The following is a 22,875-nucleotide window of genomic DNA, read 5'->3' as shown; positions in this document are numbered from 1 at the left end:
ATTGACAGAAGAAGTTACTGCAGCAAGAGAAGCTTTGGCTACTTTTAAACCATAGGCTGGAATTGTGTAAGCTACCATCATTCCACAATGTGTATGAAAAATATATATTATCCTTATGTATAATTGTTCCTAATTGTCCTTTAGCTTGTAAACAAATATGGACAATTTGAAAAGAGGAAATACGATTATACAAGCATTGTGCCTTATTTTTGTAGTTATTGACAATTGGTGTTTATTTACAAGCTGAAAGACAATTAGGGAGAATTTACTATAATAAGATCTGTGTTATAAAACACGTTGTTACATGCAGTTGCAATTGAAGCTGGTGGCATTGCAGCCCAACCCATGGAACAAGCTGATATTACCGAGGATGTAATAAGGAAATTACAAGAAAGGGCTATAGTGCTCACACAGGTAAGGAAACGTCGCGGACGTTCAGTCCCTGAAGATTTGATGCCGTAAGATAGTATTCGCGCTTTCCAGACACTCGCGTCACATTCTGTAACTTCCTTTGCTCAATTTTGGTTTATTGAAAGCTTCTGAGCATATTATCATAATTTTTATTTGTTCAAGGGTCTTCACTCTGCCAGTATACCTAGTATACTAGCATTAGATATTCATAATGCAGATACTACTAAGATTTTAACTGGTGGTGCTGACAAAAATGCTACAGTATTCAATAAAAACACAGAGCAAGTAGTCGCCATATTAAAAGGACAAAATACACTGGACTCTGTGGTCAAGAATCCTATGTGACGAAAAGTACAAGTCGAATATCGCGCCAAGTGTCTCAGATGGAGCATTAGGCATACGGATGTGCGAAAAGACCGCAAGCACGATAAAGTTACATCGATCATCGGTGCGACTTACTTCGTTTGTCGCTTCTTCTTTTTGCTAGAACTGCGAGGGTAGCACTGTTTAGCTGTGAAGCATCAACCAATCAGATTTCTCTACCTACTTCATAATTCTAAGCCGTTTGTTCCTGCTTGGCTTACTATCGTGAAACACTACTCTATTGTATTTAAAAGTTACTTTTATTTATATACATACATGCTTATATACTAAAGATAACTTTACAATTGCGACGCTAGGTGGGGGTTTCTTCAAGTATACTATTTTACGTAGATGTTTCACCATCTGCTTTTCAATGCCTTTGCACTAGCTTCAAACTGAGCGTTTCGATTGGAGAATCATATTTGTCGCTTCCTACTATTTCCGTATTGAAAATTTTCCAAGTTGACGTTGAATAGCAACTAACTAGCCTAATTTGGTTGATTATTCTTGTATACAATGTTCTACTACAAATATGACAATAGACGAGCAATTTAAGTGATTTATAGAAAAAGTATACTTGTAAAGTGCATAATTATGTGACTAAATGTAAGAGATCGTAGTATAAAAAAAAATGTTTCATCACGAATATGAGAAACGGCTGTTGAAGTCGAACAGCGAGAGTCATATAGATAATCTGGCAGGTTCCGGACTTTATTCGTCAGTATATTTTTCACCGAATAAAATGGTGAATAATCGCTTCGATCGATTTATACCAACAAGATCTGGCAATAATTGGCAGACAACTTTTTCAATGATATCAGAAAACAATCGAAACGGCATAGTCACAAAAAAAGCTCGTGAACTTGGGGAAGGTAGCCGTGACGGCATTGCTTACTCTTGTCTTTTGAAGAATGAATTACTTGGTGCCAGCATAGAAGATGTAAAAGGACAATGTGAAGAAAGAAGAGTACTTTCACCACTAGTTACCAAGAACCTTTTCAAATATACAACACCCACAAAAGACCACACTCTATTAGATCAGAGTTTACCTTATTCTCTATCACCACTAAGTGCTAAAAGTCAAAAACTTTTAAGATCACCCAGAAAGGCAACTAGAAAGATATCTAGAATACCTTTTAAAGTACTTGATGCTCCAGAATTGCAAGATGATTTTTATTTAAATCTTGTGGATTGGTCGTCACAAAATGTTCTCAGTGTTGGCTTAGGTAGCTGTGTCTACCTATGGTCTGCGTGTACAAGTCAGGTGACTAGACTGTGTGATCTCTCCAACGATGGAAATAGTATAACATCAGTTGCTTGGAATGAAAGAGGAAACTTGGTTGCAGTTGGTACGAATCTAGGCTATATCCAAGTATGGGATGTAGCTGTAAATAAACAAGTAAGCAAGCTGCAAGGACATAGTGCAAGAGTTGGAGCCTTAGCTTGGAATGGTGAAGTTTTATCATCTGGTAGCAGAGACAGGTTAATATTGCAAAGAGATGTTAGAACTCCTTGTGTCGTCAATGAAAGACGTTTAGGAGCTCACAGGCAAGAAGTCTGCGGACTTAAATGGTCTCCAGATAACCAGTATTTGGCATCTGGTGGTAACGATAATCGACTTTATGTATGGAATTTACATTCCCTTTCGCCCATACAAACTTATACAGAACATTTAGCAGCCGTTAAAGCTATTGCATGGTCGCCACATCATCATGGCCTATTAGCATCTGGAGGAGGAACAGCTGATAGATGCATCAGATTTTGGAATACTCTAACTGGTCAGCCAATGCAATGCATTGACACGGGATCTCAAGTCTGTAATTTAGCATGGAGTCAGCATAGTTCAGAACTAGTCAGTACACATGGTTACTCTCAAAATCAAATTTTGGTTTGGAAGTATCCCAGTTTGATACAAGTTGCAAAATTAACTGGACACTCATACAGGGTTTTGTATTTAGCAATGTCACCAGATGGTGAAGCAATTGTAACTGGTGCTGGCGATGAAACTTTGCGTTTTTGGAATGTGTTTAGTAAAGCACGCAGTCAAAAAGAAAATAAGTCTGTACTGAATCTCTTTACTAGTATTCGATAACTTTGATAAATTTCTATAAAAAGGTAATGATTTCATGTATAATATACATATGTTTTATGTATGATATCTATATAAGTGCGAATATGTGCAAGTACACAACACAAAACATATGTATGTGTATAATATATATATACATACTACAAATGCACGAATATAGTATTTTTAAAAATTATAAAGTATACAATATATATAGCTGTAATAACATATAAGTAAAAACAAATTGTAAGAACTTGTAGATTAAGTTTATATATGCACAATTTACATTTATAGAATTTTATGTGCAATAAGTTATTTGTAAAAGTTAAATATGCCCTTATGAGGAAATCTAAAAACAATATTATTTTTATATATTTTTTATACATAACACATTGAAATCTCTTAAAGAACCTTATTAAAAGTTTATAGTAAGTCTTGTAAACACAGTACATGCTACTTTTGTGAATCATATATTTTTTTGTTTTATTTTTATTATCCTTATTAATTATGTTATACCTACAGAGAGTACAATTATATTACTTTCATTGTGACCGGATTTATCACGTAGTATCTATTGGTAAATTAAATGCAATCCATACAATAATACAATGCTCTTCATGAATTATTTATAACTCTCTCTGCTCTGTTTCCATTCACTCTATAAGTGTATTAGACTTCAACGCAATATTGTATGTAGTAGAGATGGGAAGGAAGCGATTTAAAGAGTTATATTCATGAATAGCACTAATAAAATTCCTTCCAAGGGCGTATTATTCTATTTCTGTAGGATTTTGAAACACTTAGTCATCGTTTGTTACTGGCTGATTCGATTTCAAAATAATTATACAAATCCTTGAAGGCTATTTCTTTAACTCTTGTAAACATATTGGATTTGATTATACATATACAAAATGTTTATGAAAAAATGTCTGCTTCTAATGAGCTAAAGTACTTGTATCTTCCTTAAACGATTTGTATTATTCTATATTTTACAATAAGCAAAGTGTACAAATAATTTGAAATATGACTTATAAATTAAATTTCTTTATTTATATAGAAACAAAAATAATATATTGACATATTTACTTATACATTTTAAAAGAAATGAAAACCGTAATTAATAAAAATACTGTGAAAGTTCTAATAAATTAAAGTCTAAAATTTATATTGTATAGTTCTGAAAATTATGTACAATCTATTTTCAAAAACTTTAAAGTATCCCGAATCATGTAGTAGAAAATAAAAATATTCTAAAATTAGTTAATCTGAATTTTTTACAAAAAAGTTATAAATTATGTAATGTAATTGTATTTTGTTCATGTAATAATACTTTAAACATTCAATAATACATACAGTATCAGCCATTCTATTAATTAATTTTGTTAATACTTCCTTTTAAATATTCTTTTCAAATATTATTATGATAGTTCTAAACCATAAATGAATAATAATATTTAAATTGAAGAACAGAGAGGTAGCTGTAATTAATATTCTGTAGAAAACCAAGTTTGAAATAGAATGTATGGTTAAAAACTGTATGTTTAAAGTAATTGTATTTAGTTTATAAAACACTTAAATTTATCAGTTAACCGGGTAATTTGTAAATTAGAAATCCCCTTATATAAATAAATAAACGCAAATGAAATAAACTCGATGAAAATTTGCTGCAATAAATGTGAATATAATGTAATCTGTAATTATAAATATTATAATATAATCGATATAGAAATAGTAAAAAGATAAGTAAAAGAGAACGTATAAAACTTATTTTAAAGTGAAATCTAATACAAATCATGAATCAACTTGTCTTCCCGGTTAACAAATTATACATACACAATAGGATGTATATTTTTTTCTGTATTGTATTTTTAAATTTAAATGTGTCCTAACAATAATATTTATAGTATATTATTTACATTTAAAATTCTCAACTCATCGAAATGTATGTTGATAATTTTCATAAAGTACAATATACAGTAAGCATTGCAAATTATATTAGTTTCTAAAGAATATAGATCATATGACAATCCTTATATTAAGTATTTGAAATACATGATGTTAACAAAACTATGGTGTTACATTGATATGACCAGGCCATAAATTGATTCATACTGTAACCTAAACTACAGCAGTCAATTTAAATTGTAAAATCTGATGAACGATTTTAAATCTTATGCTTCTAGAATATAAAATTTGCAAACATTTAATTATCTTCTGCAGATTTATTGTATTATACATGTTATATTTAAGTAAATTGGTGACATATTTTCTTACTGTGTACATGGCTATGTACATCAATGGAGGTTTTGTATGAAAATATAACTGTTTCTGTTTCGTATACATCCATAATTTATAGTAGTCCGTATTTGTTTTAAACTACTTCTTATTATATCATAATTTTAATAAAATTTGTATTTCAGTCATCCATTTTACAGTATACATAGGTATTTAAAAAAATATTTAAATATTTCTTGGCAACATATTAATCGAATATGAAGAAAGAATTGCATGTATTTTATCACTTATTAAAAAAATTACAATATTAAATTGAATGTACTATGTAAATACATCTATAATTTTAGATTTCAATAAAGCATGTGTTCCAATTGTAATAAATGAACAATTTATAACATGTTATTTCTTATAAGTATGTTATGTATATAATTTCACTCATCTTGAGATTTTTTCTTTTTCTTTTTTTTTTTTTCACTACTTAAAGGTGTAGTGTCTTCAGTTTCTTGAACCTCGCTTGTACCTTCTACTTCTTGTTTAATTTTCTTTTTCTTTTTCTTTGTGTGTTCTGTAACAAAAAATAAGTAATTTGTTTCAAAAAATGAAATATCATTTAATAAATTTGAAAGTAAGATAGACTATAAATTATGAAACGAACCCTTTGTTATTTCGGATGCTTCATCAAACGTTTGAGAAGTTTCTAACTGTTGGTCTTCTGTAACAGATGCAGAACCACCTTCTTCAGTTATGTCTGTTTTAGTTTTCTTCTTTTTCTTCTTTGTTACGGAAGTAATCTCATCTTCTATGTTCATTTCAGTTAGTTCTTCTTTAACTATTGATTCCTCTGCAGTTTCAATGTTCTGCTTTTTCTTTTTTTTCTTAGGAATTTCTTCTTCTCGTTTTACGACTTCTTCAATTAATGGTCTTTTATCTTCAATTTCAGAATGCCGCCTCTTGTTACTTGGCAGAGTTGTGTCAGCAGATGCAGGATATTGAAGATATTCACTCTTTGTCTGGTATTTTTCAAATTTTGCTTTTGCTTTGCCTGTTCCACTGATTCTACGAAGATTGCCTTCTTCTAATATTTTCATACGTACTTCTAATTTAGCTTTATGTTGAGCTCCAAGATCAAAATTAGTATCCTCTCCTAAGGCATCTACTCTAGTTGCTAATGCAGCTTTAGCTGCCAACATTCTTGACATTTTTCCTTTGTTTTTAGTTGAAGTTTGTCCTACTAGTTGTGCATGATAAATTAAACCATATTTTGGTGTATCTTTTTTCGTTTTTAATGCTCGAAAAAGAGCTTTCTCCGCACCAAGAATTTGTACTGTAGAAGCTGGATGCTTAGCAAGGTTTATTAATGAACCAGCATGTGAAATTAACCGAGCTCCAACTAAGTCACCAACAAGGACAGTTAAATTTGGTGCCATTGCCATCATTCTTGCTTTAAGGTAATCATACAACTGCGTTCTGTATTGAGAAATTTCAATAACTTGATCACATAAATGTTGAATATTCAGAATATCGTCTTCAGAGATTTCAGTTCCCATAGATATTTCAGCAGCTTCTTTAACTTTTTCTTCTACATCTTCTGGTAATATATCGGATAAATCAGAGTTACTAGTATTTTCTCTGGTTCCAATAATTTTTACTGTTTTCACAAATACTATATTGTCTGTAATTATCTTTCCTAGTTCTGGGAAGTGCCAGCCATACCATTCACGACAGCGCATGACGTAATTATTTAATTCTTTGTCTAAATCATCTAATAGACAGACAGCTTGAATTATCATAGTGTCAATTTTATCAGGTGAAAATTTAAGCTTATATCTAGATAAGCTATGAGCCAAACCTAATGCCATAGCTGTCATTTCTTTCTTTGGAAGACCAGCAAATAAACCATCTACCTGACTGCGAATGCATCTCATTAATTCTTGTATAGCAGTATTGCTAACACAAGATAAGCTCAATTTGTCTTTTATAGCATTTCCTAGTTTAGCATCAGCAACAGCTAATTGTTCTTGAAGCTCTGAACAATGTTTTTTTAGGATTTTTTTCAATGATTTGCAAAGTTTGCCTTCTACTGCAGCTGTCGTAGCTGCTAAAGCTTCAGTGGTATCAGCAAATTTTTCAAAATGTTTTAATTTTAGTCTGAAATAATAAAAACAAAATTAATCATTGACTATGTGCACACAGAAATTCATTGCTATGGAAATACAATTTACTTTTTGAAATTTTCGTGTTAACAAAACATTACTTATTACTTACATCTTACTAGCGGCTTCAGGCGTTTCGAAGTCTTGAAATAGGTTATCTACTTGTGCTAACTTACTTTCATCAAGCAACTAGAAGAAAAATATATATGTGACGTTAAGATGTCATTTAAGATGTCATTCAAGATCATTTTTTTTTCATTACGTATACCAATCATTAAACAGAATTAAAAAATATTCGAAATCTGAACACGTGTTGCAACATGAAGGTTATAATATATCATTAGATATATTAAAATAATACATACCTTAAAAATAGCATATCCAGCTGGGGTTTCAAATAACACCAACATTTTTGTTTACTTTTTTTTTAAAGTACCAAAATTAATGACTTTTCGGTAACTCTCAAATCTGTAACTAAATTTATAAACTTGAGACTTCTAAGGAAAGTATACATTACATATAATTGCATAGTTCTTTAGCACACCACAGCACGCGCTAGTAACAACATGTTCCATGTTATGCTCTCTCACTCTCACTTACTTCATATTACCAATGCATTGTATCCTTCTTTATCTCACGAGATCGTCAGCCAATCCGAATTACATAAAATACAAACTGTTGGTGTCAAATTCTGTAGTTGTATCAGTGGTTGTTAAATTTAATTTTAGTGGCTTTTAAATATCTGATATTTTAATATTAAATTAAATAGTCTTTCTTTCTAATAAACTTCTAAAAGCAATGAGTGTAACGTCGTATATGCGTTCTGTGCGTTCATGTATATTACAAAGTTTATTTTATTTGTAACATAACCTGTGATTATTGTTAGTAGTAAAAACATATCCAATTTATTTTCAGATACTATTAGTCAATCAAAATAATCTTCTAAAAAGGAGTATTTATGTTAGTACAGTGCATAATAAAACTCAAGCTGGTCGTTACAGACCCAAACTAAAACAACCACAAGCATTAACATATGAAATGGCAAATCCTCCTCATTATATTGGAGCAAGAAAGTCTTGGAATTCTTGGAACACTTGTACAGAACAAGTTTTTTTTTAACTAATATTCTTATATTGTTGAACCATTTCACAAGATAATGTTAATTTTTTCATTTTCTTTCAGCAAATTTAGAAGGTGGTACCAGACCATCAGAAACTGTTATAGAAGATATCTTTATTAGGAATTTTATAAATGGGACATGGCATGATATGATTGCAAGTGAAATAATTATTAAACGGCAACATAATATAGTCAGAATCGCTTGTATTGTTGTACGAAAAGTAGTACCTGGTAAAATGTATTTTTTAATGGGTTATTGTGAAGAGCTTTTAAGTTACTGGCTGCATTGCCCAGTTAAAATGGAGATAGTAACAACACATACAAAAGACGATGTTATATACAAAGTAATATAACTTTGTATAAAAAATTTTTTTTAAATATAGCTATATATACATTCTATAATTGTAATCAATAATGTAAATAAATAGAAATATAATTTCAGGTCCGTGATTGCATGTTAAATTTATTTTTATATCTTGTCTGTGGTTTTGGTTAGCAATTTGACAATTTTTTAAATTTCTTAAATTTTTAACAGAGATAGTTATGGTTCTGATTTTTAGCAGAAATGAGTATTCATCATCATGAGTACTTATTTCTGTTTTTAGATTCGCGAAACTCGAATCCGAAATATTGTGAGGTGTCGAAACCTGGAATGCTTGTTTTCCTTTCTTGGAATGAATGTTTTTCCTTTCTTTTTTCTAAAGTGTAGATATTTATTTTGTCAGGAACTAAAATATTGACAAACTCTTCAGAAAATTCAATCATTTATTGAATATAATTAGATAAAAATTAAATATATGTAGTTATAATTTAATATTATCTCGATATAAACGATTGTAATGGGTTGGTAAAATCTTACCAATCAAGATGTGTCTAAAGTATTGAACGCAAACTCAATTGGATTATTATTAGTTAAATAAAAATAAATTCATATCGTCACAATATTTTCGTAAATTGTTTATACAAATTATTATTTACCTGTGTTTCGAGAGTTTCAAATCACAAAACTAGCACAATGTTTCGAGAAATCGAAACTTTTTGCGTTTCGAAAGGTCCTATCTCTAATGTTTAATAGGTTGTGGCGGTTTCCACCTATATCCACCAATAGATGGCTATCTTTCTCACTATATATTACATATCTGGTTCGTCGCCAACCACAAACGATTATTATTGTATTTATATCACAGATGTGGTATCGGAGGTACACACATTTTCATCGTTTGAATATACGCGCTGCAATGTAAAAATTTGTGGCCTATAAAATCATAAAATGTGCCACAATACAAATGAGTGTATACAGAATACTCAATTCTCCCTAATAAGCTTGAATTTCTGAAATATCTGTAAAAAACGAATGATGAGCGCGATACGAAGATGGTAATGGAGCTTCTAATGTTCAATTTTTAGGTGACAGATACATTAAATGCTAAGTCTACTGCTATACATATACAGGGTGTCCCAAAAATGTCTCGCAATTCGGAAATGGGGGTTCCCTGAGTTCATATGAAATAACTTTTTCCTTAGCGAAAATTTAATCCGCGGCTTTTTTACGCGTTATTAACGAAAAACAGTGACCAATGAGAAACGAAATCAGCTGGCACAAGACGACCCAACCGGCTTTGTGCGTTCATTGGCAGGGTCGTCTCGCGTTAGCCGAGCTCACATCTTATTGGTCAGTGTTTTTCGTTAATAACTCGTAAACAAAGTCGCGAATTGAATTTTCGCTAAGGAAAAAGTTATTTCAAATGACCCCAGGAACTCTCCATTTCCGGATTACGAGACATTTTTGGAATACCTTGTATATGTAACCTCAGCTGTGATGTAAATGTAGATTGTGGTTATGTTGGATTTCTAGTCGCTCATTGGCAATATGCGTCTGTATGTGTCTGCAGTTGTAGTAAATATGTATGCATATATAATGTATTACATATTGTATATGTATGCAATGTAATTTTCTTATTGTATATACAATGATAAATACATGCAAATATTTCTTGACGCATGCAACGATGATTGGTGTCGTATATACTATACCGTAGCTTTAGCTTCATGCATGATGCATTATTTGACATTGCGATCAAATTTGTATACTAATAGCTGAGATTTCGTACTGCACCATATTATACAAAAAGAGAAAAAGAAATTGACTTGGAAATATAATAAATATAACCTATAATATTTGGAAAAGTTACTAGTAAATGTTATTTGCAACTAAATTTTCATACTAAATTTTCTTTTTTCAACCTTTCCTTATACATGTATACATCCTATTGTCTTATTAATTTACAAGCAAACATTTAAAATAATTGAAAATATGCTATAACTTTCGAAAATTGGTCACGCTAGATTTGGTTAAAATTTTGCAAGTACAGTAAATTCTTCCTAATTGACACAAAAGTGAACAATTTGGGAAGGGGAGGTCCAGCTTCGGACACGATTTTATAGTTGTTGACAAATGGTAGCTATAAAAACGAGCCGCAAGGCTCGAATAATCGTATCTCCTCTTCCCAAATTGTCCCTTTTTGTGTACAAGCTGAGAGAATTTACTGTACATAGCTTCAGTTTTTAGATAAAAATAATGTTTCCCAGAAGGGTTTTCCGTGACTCGAAGTTTAAAGTCAAAAATTTTGCAAAGAATGTTTCTACCATATATTTTAGTGTCACTTCCTGTAATTTTAAAAAGTTCTATGCTTTGATTTCGCACAAATATTGAAAATTGGTAAATTATGTCCATGGCTTTTATTTATTATTTAAAAAAAAAATCGTCATATAAACGAAGTATTTTTGAAATGAAAATATCGGCGGTGCGTGATTTTTTTTGAAAAGTAGATAATGTTTCTTGAATATTTTCAATTTATTTTACGTTAGTTAATAAATTGTTACATTCAATCATGACTCAAACGCAGCCCATATACAATCATTGCATTTTCAATAAAAAGTAAATTACATGTCATTTGAAAACAGGTATTTAAATTAGAAGGGTACTTAATTAAGTGCAGACTGACAGAGCATTCAAACTTTTTTATATATTCTACTAAACACATTCTCTCCTTCGTTATGTCCTTACAACTCTTGTCTTCAATATTCAATCAGGACCGTGTTGCTACTTATTTGTACTTTCCATAAATCTTTGAGTATTTATATGAGTGTATAGTAATGAGGAATCATGAATAATTATTAAACTATGATTTATTTTGCTATAAAACAAATTCATGATATGCCAGACACTGAAATATTATTGAAATAATAAAAACTTAACATATAAAAATATGAATAAAATCTATAAATTGATGACCATAATGTATATTTCATATGTTGTCGACAAAATATTTAATAATTAAGTGTTTATAAGGTATTTAAGAAGATTCATAGATGTACATTTTTTTAGAAAAGCATTCTTTCTGTGTTGAAATATATTTGGTTTGTGTTAGAAAAATAAAAGAAGAGAATTTTAGAAAACAAGTCGTGATTCCAACATTCTCACTATGCAAATAAAGAATGTCTAAAAGCATACACGAAATCTGATTGAATTTACATTATTAACATTGAGATGTAATTATTTTTATGACGGACGCAACAATTATGTTGTAATGTTTACAATCGTTTGATCATGTTTTTATAAAAGTACAGGCTGAAATGTGCTGTGCTCGTCTTATTTTATTCTACTATTACATTCTTATTAATGGAAGTCAAAAATTTACATTGCTGCACGAAACTGTGTAGAATGCAATAAACGTTATTTGGGTATTGCACTTTGTTACAGTAAATAAGTAGTGTGATCTCCACCAAATTATCTTTGGATTTGTATTAAATATTATCTTTCACCTATTGTAATGGGACTACTCATAAACAGAACGTTACATAAAAGTGACTATGTATTGCAAAACTCTATTAACAACTTACAAAATTTAATAAACCATATAATTTTATATTTAATATCTGTTCAAAATGGAAGTAGACGTTCTAGTAAATAAAATTATATTAATATATCTAAAAATGTTTTGTATTGTATAATAAGGTGTACATTATTGCTAAAATATATATTAGAAAATTACTTTTTGGTGTTACTTATTATACTGTTTGATAATATTTGCTAAATTCGAAATGTATTTTTATATACGAATATAATATATTCTGATAGCACATAAATTATCATTTTGTGTAACTTATTTAACAAAGCAATACTATTCTACACAGTATTGTGCATACATTGTATTTATTTATGTATATACCCTTAAATTATGTAGTATACCGAGAATTACAATGTGTAGGTATGTACTACATACAATCAATCAAAGTATAGAGGATGTACTAAACATTTTAAACAACAGAACTTGATGTTTGCGTCACTTAGAATTGACAATTAATATTTAACCACATAAAAATATTTACCTACCATCAACTAATCTAGACCTAGCATTAAATTTTCTATATAATGAAGAGGCTCAGAAGATTGAGAATTAACATAGTTAAAAATATTTGTAACATTGGTATTTCAACAATACTAAAAGGTTGATGGGGAACTACTTTGAGAGATTCATTTCTTTAATGACATAGAATTTTTACAGTTGAATTGAAAGAACTTCGCAATAGTTCAATGAATTCTCATATTATAATTGTATTTAAAAGTCAAGGAACATCACTCTCATTGTATCAATTATAAACAAGTAAATTTCTTGAAACATTTTCGATCCTTTTCATAATAATCGTTGACTTTAAAATTTTTCACTTACAGCAAATCTAAAAAGATATCTTAAAATCAAATTGTTTTTGCATTATGCGTCTATTCATGAATGTGGAATGATCCTATCTGTAACATGCCATAATTAAATTGTAAAATAAAATAATTGAATATTTTTCTAGTACATATATTTTTTAAATACCTTTTTTATTGAACCGTTTTTTATTATACAAGTGAATACAACTATTTTATGTACTGAAGAATTTGTAAAAGTATTTTTTATTATTAGATTATTGAGTGTTTGAAAAAGAAATTATAAGTTTAGATAATAAAAATAAACTAAATGAAACTAATATTATTCATTTATAAAAGTAAAATGTTTACCTAAATAGTGGTTCTATCTAAGTACTCCATTTATTGTCATACTTATATGATTGGTGTTTTGTTCTAAACATTTCTATTTTATGTCATTAAAATGCACAAACATAGATGTACTGAAATATTAATTACGACATGTAATAATATAATTTTATTATATCACTAGTTGACTAGAGTAAAATAATCGGTTCTAAAGCAGTAATAATGGATATTTATTGGTATTAACAACCTTTTTATGTATAAGGAGACAAACTGATATTATAGAAACTAATCTGAATGCTTACAAAGGTTCAATAGACTGTTTTTGTTATAATGTTATGTATTTTTTTATCACAAGTATTGTATTAAGTATTAATACTGTTGTGTCTGACTAAATATACAATTGAACTTGATATTATTACACATACGAATATACTTCACATGTGTGACTTGAATTTGTTAAGCATTGATATGATATTTTTCCAAGGATGTTGATGATATTTTTTTAAGGATGCTTAAAAAAATGTTTAAATTTATGTAATACATAAAATCATCATGTCACACAAATTTTGTATGATAGCAACATATTATAAATTTTACGTATAAAAATTAATTATGTAATTGAATATAAACAACTAAACCTTTATGAGAATTCATCGAACTGTGTTAAGAATGTATTCAGTACAGCGTAGGACACTTCTAACTCTATTGCTATATTTATTTTGTAAAAAAGAGAGAAACCACATTATTCTTAACATCAGAAAAAATTAAATCTTTGTTGCTTTTTACAGTGTACTTCGTATTACGGCTTATATGAATTCATGTTAGTAAAAGTGGTGTTATTAGATTAAAAAAACAGTAGTCCTCAAATTTATCTTATAGGGCAACAAAAAATGAATTTAGATGACCAAATAGATGTAATACATGCAAGTCAAGAATTATCTGTAATTCAATTCGAGATTTACGTTTATTTTCATAAACTATTTTCCATAATATGATTGTAAATGTACATATTAAAAAGGATTGAATTAATAATGTTTCAAATTAATTATTAAAAATAATATTTACATTGAGAACCACTGTATTTAGAATAGAGTACACATATGATGTCTAAGCTAAAATGTTATATTAATCATTAATCTTCTCGAGCTTCTATTTGATGAAGTTATTTTAAATATTATGGCACAGTCTTTGTGTGCCAAAATGCACAAAAACGCATGGTGTCGCATAGTGCTTTCATACCCATACGAACAAGATGATAGAGATTAAAGTGCTTGTTTTGTTAACATTTCAAATAAAACCATTTCAATCAAATTTAGCATGAACAATGTTTAAATAATTATATTATTTGTCTAAAAATTTTTAAGTGAAGAACAATTGTCTATTCACATATTAAAATATTCAAATTACAATTAATTTTATAAGCACTCGTACTTTGTTGATAAAATATAATAAAAAGTTACATATGCAAACCCGTACAAAACTGTGTTCAAATGCTGTGCATTGTACCTCAATACAACCTGTTTTTATATATCAATGCTATTTGTTTCATCCATCAAAAATAGCAAAGTACATTTTTTAAATAAAATATTTAAAACATTATTTTTACAAACAATGAATCAATTGTGGTAAAATATAAAGATAATGTTACTTCTTTGCTGTAAAAAACGTAGAGGTATTGTCAGGATTAAAAAGTGTTTAAATTCTAAACTTAATACGTAATATTATATAAAAATTATTGATAATTCTAAATTTTATTTCACTTTAAGAAATTTCATATCATGTGGAAAACGAATACAATACAATTTCTTTTTTTATTATGTTAATGAATCACAATTAAAAAGAAATATGGATATAAGAATTTTAACTATTTAGTATCAAGCTACCGAAAAGATTTTGTCACATGAAGCATTAACATTTATTATCATACATCTTACTGATGTTAAAATAGGTACATATACCGTATAAAGAATGAAAATTTTAATTTTTAAAAACTACAAAGTATAATGTGCAGTTTCAATTTAGGCCCCAAATTATGAGTAACCGTTGTAGTATATTTTGTGTATCCATTGTTCATTTGATTGAGTAATAATGTGATTTGTGGATAATATATGAATACATATACAAATAGACACTGCCATTTCTATTCTCATTAATTAAAACTAGAATGTAATTAGCTACTTTATACAACATTTACTACACACATGACTTTGATAAACTAATTTCATACTACTTGTATAATTCAGTTGTTTTTGTCAAACATGAATGGATCATAAGTCCATTTTATTCTGATTACATTTATTATCTACAATCAAGATTATGCAATGTATAGTCGCTTCATTTTTAAGATATTTAGAAATCCTATTGTAAATAAATCTTCTATTTAAATTTCCTATATTTAACATTTTTAATTTCCTATATTTTTAAATACTTTGCATATATGTTCTATTCTCAATGAAATAAAAATTAAAAACTAATATGGTAATTGTACTATCAGAAAGATACAAATTTTAAAGGAAATAATAAATTCTTATAATTGTAAACAAATTACGTAACATTGATATCGTAAAATACACACTGTAATATGATCTTGTTGTTTAAGTAATTCAATAAAAATATCTGACAAATTATTTATAAAAACGTTAATAAAAACTATTCAATTATTTATATCAGAAATCAGAGTAGCAGATGTCCTTATATATTAAAATTAGATGCTTTCTTAAAGTTTCTTTAATTACTTTTTTCTGGTAATATATTTTTTGTGTAATTAATAAATGAATTTAATAAATTCATCATAAATTTTGATAGATATAATATATCGAAAATACTGAAAAACGTCAATTCAATTTTGCTTAATGAACATAGAATTAAATGTTAATTAGAGTTTAAAAAATAGCAAAAAGATTGCGATTGTACAATGCAACTGAATTAACAAGTAGTAAATTGGTATGGTATATATTAATAACTGGAACAAAATCTAATAAGTGAATGTTAACTGATTTTCACGATGCTATGATTGATGAACATCATTACATTATCATACTTACAAATACACTCACTACAATATCATCTATTTCTTTATATAACATTATCATTATCAATATACGTGGCCAATAAGAACAGATTTGTACTTGCATTGAAATTGTTAAGTCAACTCCAATCACTTCGCACAGCCCAGTATAGCGTGTATGTTTTCATTATTTTTTGTTTTTGTTTTGTTTAAAAATACAATTTCTTGTTGGATGGCAGCATTCTTATAAAAAAATTGGCTTGGAGAATGTTGTAATGACATTTAGGAAGAGATTAGGGGATTCATCTAGTAGATACTAACTTGTTAATAAATATGTGAAATTGTTCCAATTGTTAATGTCAATATCACAGAGGCTTGATCGGAATATCTTTTTGTAGGAAAATAGGTATCTACATATTACGATGGTGATAAAGGTTACAATACTCTTAATATGGGAAAGGTAAGTCTTAAAAATGCAATACACTATACATGGGCTAAACGCATTACAACACGACTCCCTTCACCTGGTCATTAGAATTGTTCATCAATATCTGATAATTTGTTGAATGTGCGGTAATATGGAGTATTTGTAATATTTGCCATTAGAATAGTCGTTGACTGCGAGTGATATTGCTAGAGCCAGAAGTAAGAGAAAAATGTGATGGAGATTTTTTCCTTATTATTGTTTATTTCCTTATTTTTACTTGGGCCTAGTACGCAGCGGCTGCTACCTTCGTGAGATCAATCCATTGCTTGTTCCTACTGTTGGTGTCATTTCTAATTCTACCAACAGTGGAAAATGATCTGAAGTAAAAATAGAAAACGTAATTATAATTGATACTATTTCTTACTTTATAATCCAATAAAAATTTATGAATTTACCAGATGGAACATGAGGATGTGGACACCCAACCACTTTATGTTCTCTAAACCAATCTGCACTTAATGGACCCAAAAGTCCTAATGGTACCATACTTTGCTTTGAGTAGAAAATGTAGTCTATTATTCCTTTGAAATCGAATCTGTAAAATTCAAAATTATGCAATATAAAATTGTATACATGAATATAATTCTAATTTATTATTGTAAAACTTACGTGTAATTAGTATAGGGCATGATGTCTTCACTATAGGCAGATGCAAGTTTAAAGGAGTGGGTGAATTCATTAGGTTTGTCGCAACCAGAGATCTTTTGTAAGCATGATTTATAAGCTAAGTCTTTAAAGTCACGGTGATCGGCCGCTACTCGTCCAGATGTAAGAAATTCGATTACTCCTGTTTTGGAAATAAATATAAACGTTTGTTTAAAACTTTTTAATATTAATCTTATGAGTTACATTCTTGTTTTATCACTTAAGTTACTACATATATAATTAGCACTATTGTTTATTTAGTTGTCTACATATTTACATTTTATACAGAATGTATAAAATGCATTCTTAACAAAATTTAAATCATGTTAATCAAAAACAGATATCTATGTAACTAAAATTAAAGTGCTAAAACATATGGAGCATCTTAACATAAATATTATTATGAGAATGTCTTTATAGTATTTTACCAGAATCAGGTAAGGAATTGAAGTCACCACAAAGTAATAGTTGAACATTGGAAGAGTCAGGCTTGTGACCAAGTCTGAAAGACTGGCCAGCTTGGTCCAAAATGGAACGTAATTCATTGCTGAGCATCATTGTTTGAATTAATTTAACATCACAAAATTCTGGATCCCAGTGGATGTGTGCTGTACATACTAAAATTGGTTGTTGAACTTGTGCTGGATCAGATGGCAAGCCTAAAAAATTAAAGTGAGAAAAATTTAATTTAAATTTAACAGAAATTTTATTTTAATTTATAACAGAAATTTTTAAAAATTTGTCAATCTTAATAAAATCTTAGAGTTTTAACATGTTGAACGCCATGTCACCCATATCTGGGTGACAGCTACATTTCCGCAGTCTTCGTCCAATTAAAGTAGGATTTTGGTGGTAATTTATAGTAGTTTTATACACAACTATGACGAGTATAGACAATATAGGGTAATAATAAAGTATAAAGTAAACAAAAACAAACATTAAAAACATACTTATACTAATAATAAAATAAAATAATAAAATATAAAATATACTTATACTAACAAATTATACTTATATTTAAATTTATTTTTAAAATATTATAACATTTTATTAGTTACGATGGAATTCGTTAAAAAACATAAATCATTTATAATATACTATAAACATAATTGGGGTGACTTTGGACACTCAGGACAATACGTTATAGTCTTTTGTAAAATTTTTTGCTTTGTGGCGCCGGAAGAAACTACTGATTAACGTTGGGCGTTCAATGTGTTAAGACTTTCTTGCTCTATCATCTAATATCATACTACAGTAATTTTCAATGTTTACAACATGAAACATTAAACTAATTCATAATATTTTACAGTATATCACTTAAATATATTGATTATTTTATATTTTTTGCAATTTTCAGAAAGATTTTCATTTTATTATATATATTAATGTAATAATAATAACCATCATTATTAATATCGGTTTTGATATAACTTGTACATTTGTTAATGCACTCAGTCACATTCATACAACAGTGGGTAATACATAGAAAAAGAAAACAACACACATTAAGTTCGATAATATAATTTATTTAGAAACTATAGAAAACAATTGAATTAATTATTAATATAATTTTCCAATGCAGTACAGTATAAAATGTCGATGGCATACAGGAAAATATCAATAAAATAGATGATTTAAACAGTGAAAAGGAAATGGCTAGAAAGTATTCACGTTGAAAATTTATATAGATTTATTGATTATTAGAATATTACTGTCACAGCAAAAGCGCCATAAAGAAGAATACAAGGGTAAGCGATTAAGGGACGTTGATTTTCCTCTCCACATATAGTAGTAAGTAATCTAGATGATGAAAGGGTTGCCCAAATAACTGTCAACAGTGTGAGACTTAATCCTATGGGGCCTTTTAAAGTAGTGAAAACATTAAAACTAGCAAGTACTACTATAGGCAATAAACAATATCCCAGAACAGATGCGATAGAAAATAATGTGATATTACTTCTATGGCTCATTAGCGACAGAAGAATATACATGAATATACAGGACGTCACTGCCAGACCATAAACATAACTAAAATTAGCTTTTGAGTCTGCTAGTGACAAACACGCAGCAAATAGTATACAGAACGCGACTGGGCCAGCCAAATCAGAATCCTGAAGCAAATAGTTTGCATCATCGAGTTCTCCTCTTTTATGAAATGGATTCAATACAGCCAATGTTCTTTGTAATATTCGTTTGGGGTCTATGCCCAGTTCTTCCAACAGTGGTGGTTCATCCTCTTCGTCCACAAATCCATTTGTTCCTAGATTTTTATATTAACTATTATAAAATATGTATACCCTTTGAAAATACATATATTGCTTTTATCAGGATTCAGTAGATCACCTTTTGTAAAGTCATCCTGGTTATAGATATCACCGCTGTATGCATTCTGACTGTGGCTAAGATAGCTTTTTTGATTATATGAGGAATAATTGTCAGATTGTTGATCACTATACGTCTGGAATTCGAATTGTTGGTTAGGTTGACCGAAATCAGAGGGATCAAAATTATATTGTCCTTGCATTGGTTGACCTATATAACTGTCTCCGCCAGTGTAACCAGACATCTTTACAACTGTTTTACAATTTACAATGTTTTCAAATTTAAATATAATCACTGACAGATACGATACTCATTGGTAATCATGACACCATTGCAGTGATGAAACTTCGGCCTTTCTCAAAGTACGTAAATCCACTGTAAGAGTTCTCTGTAGTAGAGCGCCATACAGTTTTCTATGTTATCGACAATAAAAAGCTGGAAACGAAATTTGAACACCATGTTGGATATCTCATTCTAAATTGTTCACTATCTTTCATGTCAAAGATTTTCATAAGTTTTTATTTAATTTAGATAAAATTGTCTATTTCTTTCGTTAACCTTTCACAGTGGAATGCAACTATAGTTATTATATGTATATTCGTTTCTAAAGCTATGCAACTTCTGAGGGAAATACTTTGGTAAAATTGAACAGGTTGCTGAAGTAAACAGCTCGATTTACAAGTACATATGTAACTTGAATAAACTAATGAAAATAATGGATATTCAAATACTATAACTTTGACTATCACACTTTCAATACTATAACATGGTAAAATAATCAGTAAAATAACCCTCCTGAATTTTGCAGTTATTTCGATGGTCAGAACAATTTGGAAACAACAACGTAATGCGTTATAGTTTTCTAATTAAATTTCCAACCTTTATATCTTGTTTGTATTAGATTTTTTACATTTTATAAAAAAAGTAAATAATAACCTTCAAATTCCAACTCTAAAAATTGAATTTTAAATAATATTGAAACGCGCGTCTAAAATAAGATCACTTAACGTTATTATAAGGAAATAGAAACACGATTCTCCATTATATTATACATACGTACAATGTGTGTTGTTTTCATGTGTCCAGATAAATGGATTTTTGCCATGTTTTTACCATGAAGCATCGGAGTGATTCATCACTAAGAAATAATATACTTCTAATACATGTATGCATAAAGTATCAATTAAACACTTAGGAACGCAATTAATATTTTTGGTTTTCCTCCAGTGTGTATATATATAGTTTGTTATATCTACACACTGGAGAAAAACCAAAAATATTAATTGCGTTCCTAAGTTTTTAATTGATACTTTATGCATACATGTATTAGAAGTATATTATTTCTTAATGATGATATATATATAAAGCAACATGTAATAAATAACAACAGGTAATGATCAAATTTAAAGAAGAGAAAAGAAGAGAAAATCTCAATTTCATCATTCCTAATTTTCATATGAAGTTGTCACATAAAATCATCCCTTCAATTTTATCCCACCTGTTGCCGGGCAACCAGTTTAAATATTTAGGTGTTTTTCGCTCCACGTGACCCGGATCCGAGCAAAAGTTTGCAATCGTATAAAGAATACGTAGCTGCTACACATTGATGAAACAATTTCAAAGGACGTGTACCGGCTTTCAGAAATAGATTGCAATACGTTTAAATTAATGTTCTTTCGCTTACGCTAAAGAGCCACGCATAGATGCAGTTCAAGAGTCTTTTTAGAACCGATTTTTCTGTTTGCACCGAGCTCATCATGGAAATAAATGGCCAGCCTACATACGAGTAAAGACTTAATGCATATTACTGTAATGTATAGCAGCGAAAGTGTTAAAACTGGTATTCCAATGATGCCTTGATAAATGTAGAAATACGAAGAAAAAGCAAGGCAAGATTAAGGGTGGCAAACTCACGCTGTAATGCACTGGCGCGGTTGCACCCTGAGAGATGCAAGTTAATACGTTCTCGAAAAAAAAAAAAAATAGGGATCGAGTGACACATGGAGGGACGTCTGGTAGATTGGTGCGCACGATAGGATTGGCAGTCCAGCATGAATTATATGACTGGTCTTGTATATCTGGTCTACGGACTTGAACCGCTCCATCTCCTTCAGACGTTTCGAATACGCGCTCTTCGACGAGCATCGTTCGCAATTAATTAATCAGTCTCTTCGATTTCCAACGAGCCAGATAGCTCGTTTTCACGACTAGTTTTGTAATTCAGTCGCGTCATCATTTCGATTTTAATATACTTCCTCGGGTACCAATAGTCTTCCTGCGACGCGATGTCGCGACTGTGTCCATGGTAGTCTTGATCATAATTGAAACGTCAGATTGATCTCCGCCGAGCTTATTTTTCATTCGTTGAGGAATTAATGATCGCGTCTGGGGGATGCTGTAACCCTTTTCACAAGCAACTGTTCGGAGCAGATGAACGCTTTGATGGAATTGTAATCTCCTTGTTGAAAATTCACTAGACTGGTGTGTCCAATATTCTCGAAATTTTGTTCTTCCATTTGATCACTGAATGGTGAACGATGTCGGTCATGTAGTAGTTCGCTACAATCGTCTGTATCCTTCTGCGAAATTGCGATCACTTCGAAGTCATTCTTATCAGAGTATTAAATGGTGTTATCTACCGCAAGGATTGATATCGTATTTCTGGCATATTTTAAAAAATCAGACATCTCTTTTCATGTGTCTGTTTTTGGGAGATTTTTGAGAGAAACATCTTGATCGTTGAAAAAGAGAAGATGAAGTATAATTAGTCCTTTCTTTTCTCACTTTTACACACTTACAAAAAAAACCCACGAAAATCGTAGTTTGAACCACCAAACTCGAAAGATCGATCGCTATCAATGCGATTGTATCATCCCTTACAACGGAGATTCATAAACTTGATCAATCGAGGAAGATTTATTTTATCGTTCGCTTTTGGACTGCAACAATAGTTCTACCATTTTTGGATTAGATTACACGCGTGTAAGAAGTATCGCCGATATAACAGGATAACAAGAAACATTT

General features: G+C 29.6%; 5 protein-coding genes across 7 annotated transcripts in view; 2 read left to right on the top strand and 3 right to left on the bottom strand.

Moving 5' to 3' along the window:
* Positions 1 to 550: 550 nt before the first annotated feature.
* On the top strand, positions 551 to 4,909 carry fzr (fizzy and cell division cycle 20 related). The gene has a single exon (XM_033468542.2). The coding sequence runs from the start codon at positions 1,406 to 1,408 to the stop codon at positions 2,864 to 2,866; it is 1,461 nt and encodes a 486-aa protein (XP_033324433.1). The 5' UTR covers positions 551 to 1,405; the 3' UTR covers positions 2,867 to 4,909.
* Positions 4,910 to 5,335: 426 nt separating this feature from the next.
* Positions 5,336 to 9,464, bottom strand: nop5 (nop5 ribonucleoprotein). Of its 2 annotated transcripts, none has more exons than XM_076519378.1 (5): positions 9,328 to 9,464; positions 7,596 to 7,704; positions 7,343 to 7,419; positions 5,733 to 7,225; positions 5,336 to 5,642 (listed from the first exon to the last, which is right to left on the bottom strand). In XM_076519378.1, exons 2-5 carry the CDS (start codon positions 7,638 to 7,640, stop codon positions 5,509 to 5,511), a joined length of 1,749 nt encoding a protein of 582 aa, XP_076375493.1. In that variant the 5' UTR covers positions 7,641 to 7,704; positions 9,328 to 9,464; the 3' UTR covers positions 5,336 to 5,508. The 2 variants fall into 2 exon arrangements, with proteins under 2 accessions (XP_076375493.1, XP_076375494.1); XM_076519379.1 differs by lacking the exon at positions 9,328 to 9,464 and adding an exon at positions 7,831 to 7,959.
* On the top strand, positions 7,914 to 8,799 carry mRpS24 (mitochondrial ribosomal protein S24). The gene is made up of 3 exons (XM_033468639.2): positions 7,914 to 8,055; positions 8,146 to 8,326; positions 8,413 to 8,799. The coding sequence occupies exons 1-3, from the start codon at positions 8,029 to 8,031 to the stop codon at positions 8,700 to 8,702; spliced, it is 498 nt and encodes a 165-aa protein (XP_033324530.2). The 5' UTR covers positions 7,914 to 8,028; the 3' UTR covers positions 8,703 to 8,799.
* A 1,720-nt stretch (positions 9,465 to 11,184) lies between the features above and the next one.
* The window catches only part of twin (CCR4-NOT transcription complex subunit 6-like twin), a 178,996-nt gene continuing 167,305 nt past the window's right edge, over positions 11,185 to 22,875 (bottom strand). For both annotated transcript variants that reach the window (XM_076519380.1, XM_033468666.2), the window contains exons 5-8: positions 17,958 to 18,188; positions 17,494 to 17,671; positions 17,280 to 17,419; positions 11,185 to 17,201 (exon numbers count right to left, since the gene is read on the bottom strand). In XM_076519380.1, coding sequence (XP_076375495.1) covers positions 17,125 to 17,201; positions 17,280 to 17,419; positions 17,494 to 17,671; positions 17,958 to 18,188 — 626 coding nt within the window. In that variant the 3' untranslated portion in view covers positions 11,185 to 17,124. The remainder of the gene's footprint in view (positions 17,202 to 17,279; positions 17,420 to 17,493; positions 17,672 to 17,957; positions 18,189 to 22,875) is intronic.
* Positions 19,035 to 20,222, bottom strand: Yip1d1 (Yip1 domain-containing 1). The gene is made up of 2 exons (XM_033468667.2): positions 19,873 to 20,222; positions 19,035 to 19,789 (listed from the first exon to the last, which is right to left on the bottom strand). Exons 1-2 carry the CDS (start codon positions 20,093 to 20,095, stop codon positions 19,230 to 19,232), a joined length of 783 nt encoding a protein of 260 aa, XP_033324558.1. The 5' UTR covers positions 20,096 to 20,222; the 3' UTR covers positions 19,035 to 19,229.

The sequence above is a fragment of the Megalopta genalis genome, chromosome 2 (assembly GCF_051020955.1).
Source record: "Megalopta genalis isolate 19385.01 chromosome 2, iyMegGena1_principal, whole genome shotgun sequence".
In the NCBI taxonomy this organism is placed as follows: Eukaryota; Metazoa; Arthropoda; class Insecta; order Hymenoptera; family Halictidae; genus Megalopta; species Megalopta genalis.
The sequence above is the reverse complement of the archived record's forward strand: the minus strand, read 5'-3'. Positions and strand labels throughout refer to the sequence as shown.

What these genes read in the sequence shown, in the direction of transcription:
- nop5 (XM_076519378.1), bottom strand. Translation starts at nt 7,640, where the DNA reads ATGTTGGTGTTATTTGAAACCCCAGCTGGATATGCTATTTTTAAG. An exon ending in CCTGAAGCCGCTAGTAAGAT is followed by an intron (nt 7,226 to 7,342) that starts GTAAGTAATAAG and finishes TTATTATTTCAG; the next exon opens with ACTAAAATTAAAACATTTTG. An exon ending in AGCATCCGAAATAACAAAGG is followed by an intron (nt 5,643 to 5,732) that starts GTTCGTTTCATA and finishes TTTTTGTTACAG; the next exon opens with AACACACAAAGAAAAAGAAA.
- Yip1d1 (XM_033468667.2), bottom strand. Translation starts at nt 20,095, where the DNA reads ATGTCTGGTTACACTGGCGGAGACAGTTATATAGGTCAACCAATGCAA. An exon ending in CCAGGATGACTTTACAAAAG is followed by an intron (nt 19,790 to 19,872) that starts GTGATCTACTGA and finishes ATAAAAATCTAG; the next exon opens with GAACAAATGGATTTGTGGAC.
- mRpS24 (XM_033468639.2), top strand. Translation starts at nt 8,029, where the DNA reads ATGAGTGTAACGTCGTATATGCGTTCT. An exon ending in TAACGTCGTATATGCGTTCT is followed by an intron (nt 8,056 to 8,145) that starts GTGCGTTCATGT and finishes ATTTATTTTCAG; the next exon opens with ATACTATTAGTCAATCAAAA. An exon ending in TTGGAATTCTTGGAACACTT is followed by an intron (nt 8,327 to 8,412) that starts GTACAGAACAAG and finishes ATTTTCTTTCAG; the next exon opens with CAAATTTAGAAGGTGGTACC.
- fzr (XM_033468542.2), top strand. Translation starts at nt 1,406, where the DNA reads ATGTTTCATCACGAATATGAGAAACGGCTGTTGAAGTCGAACAGCGAG.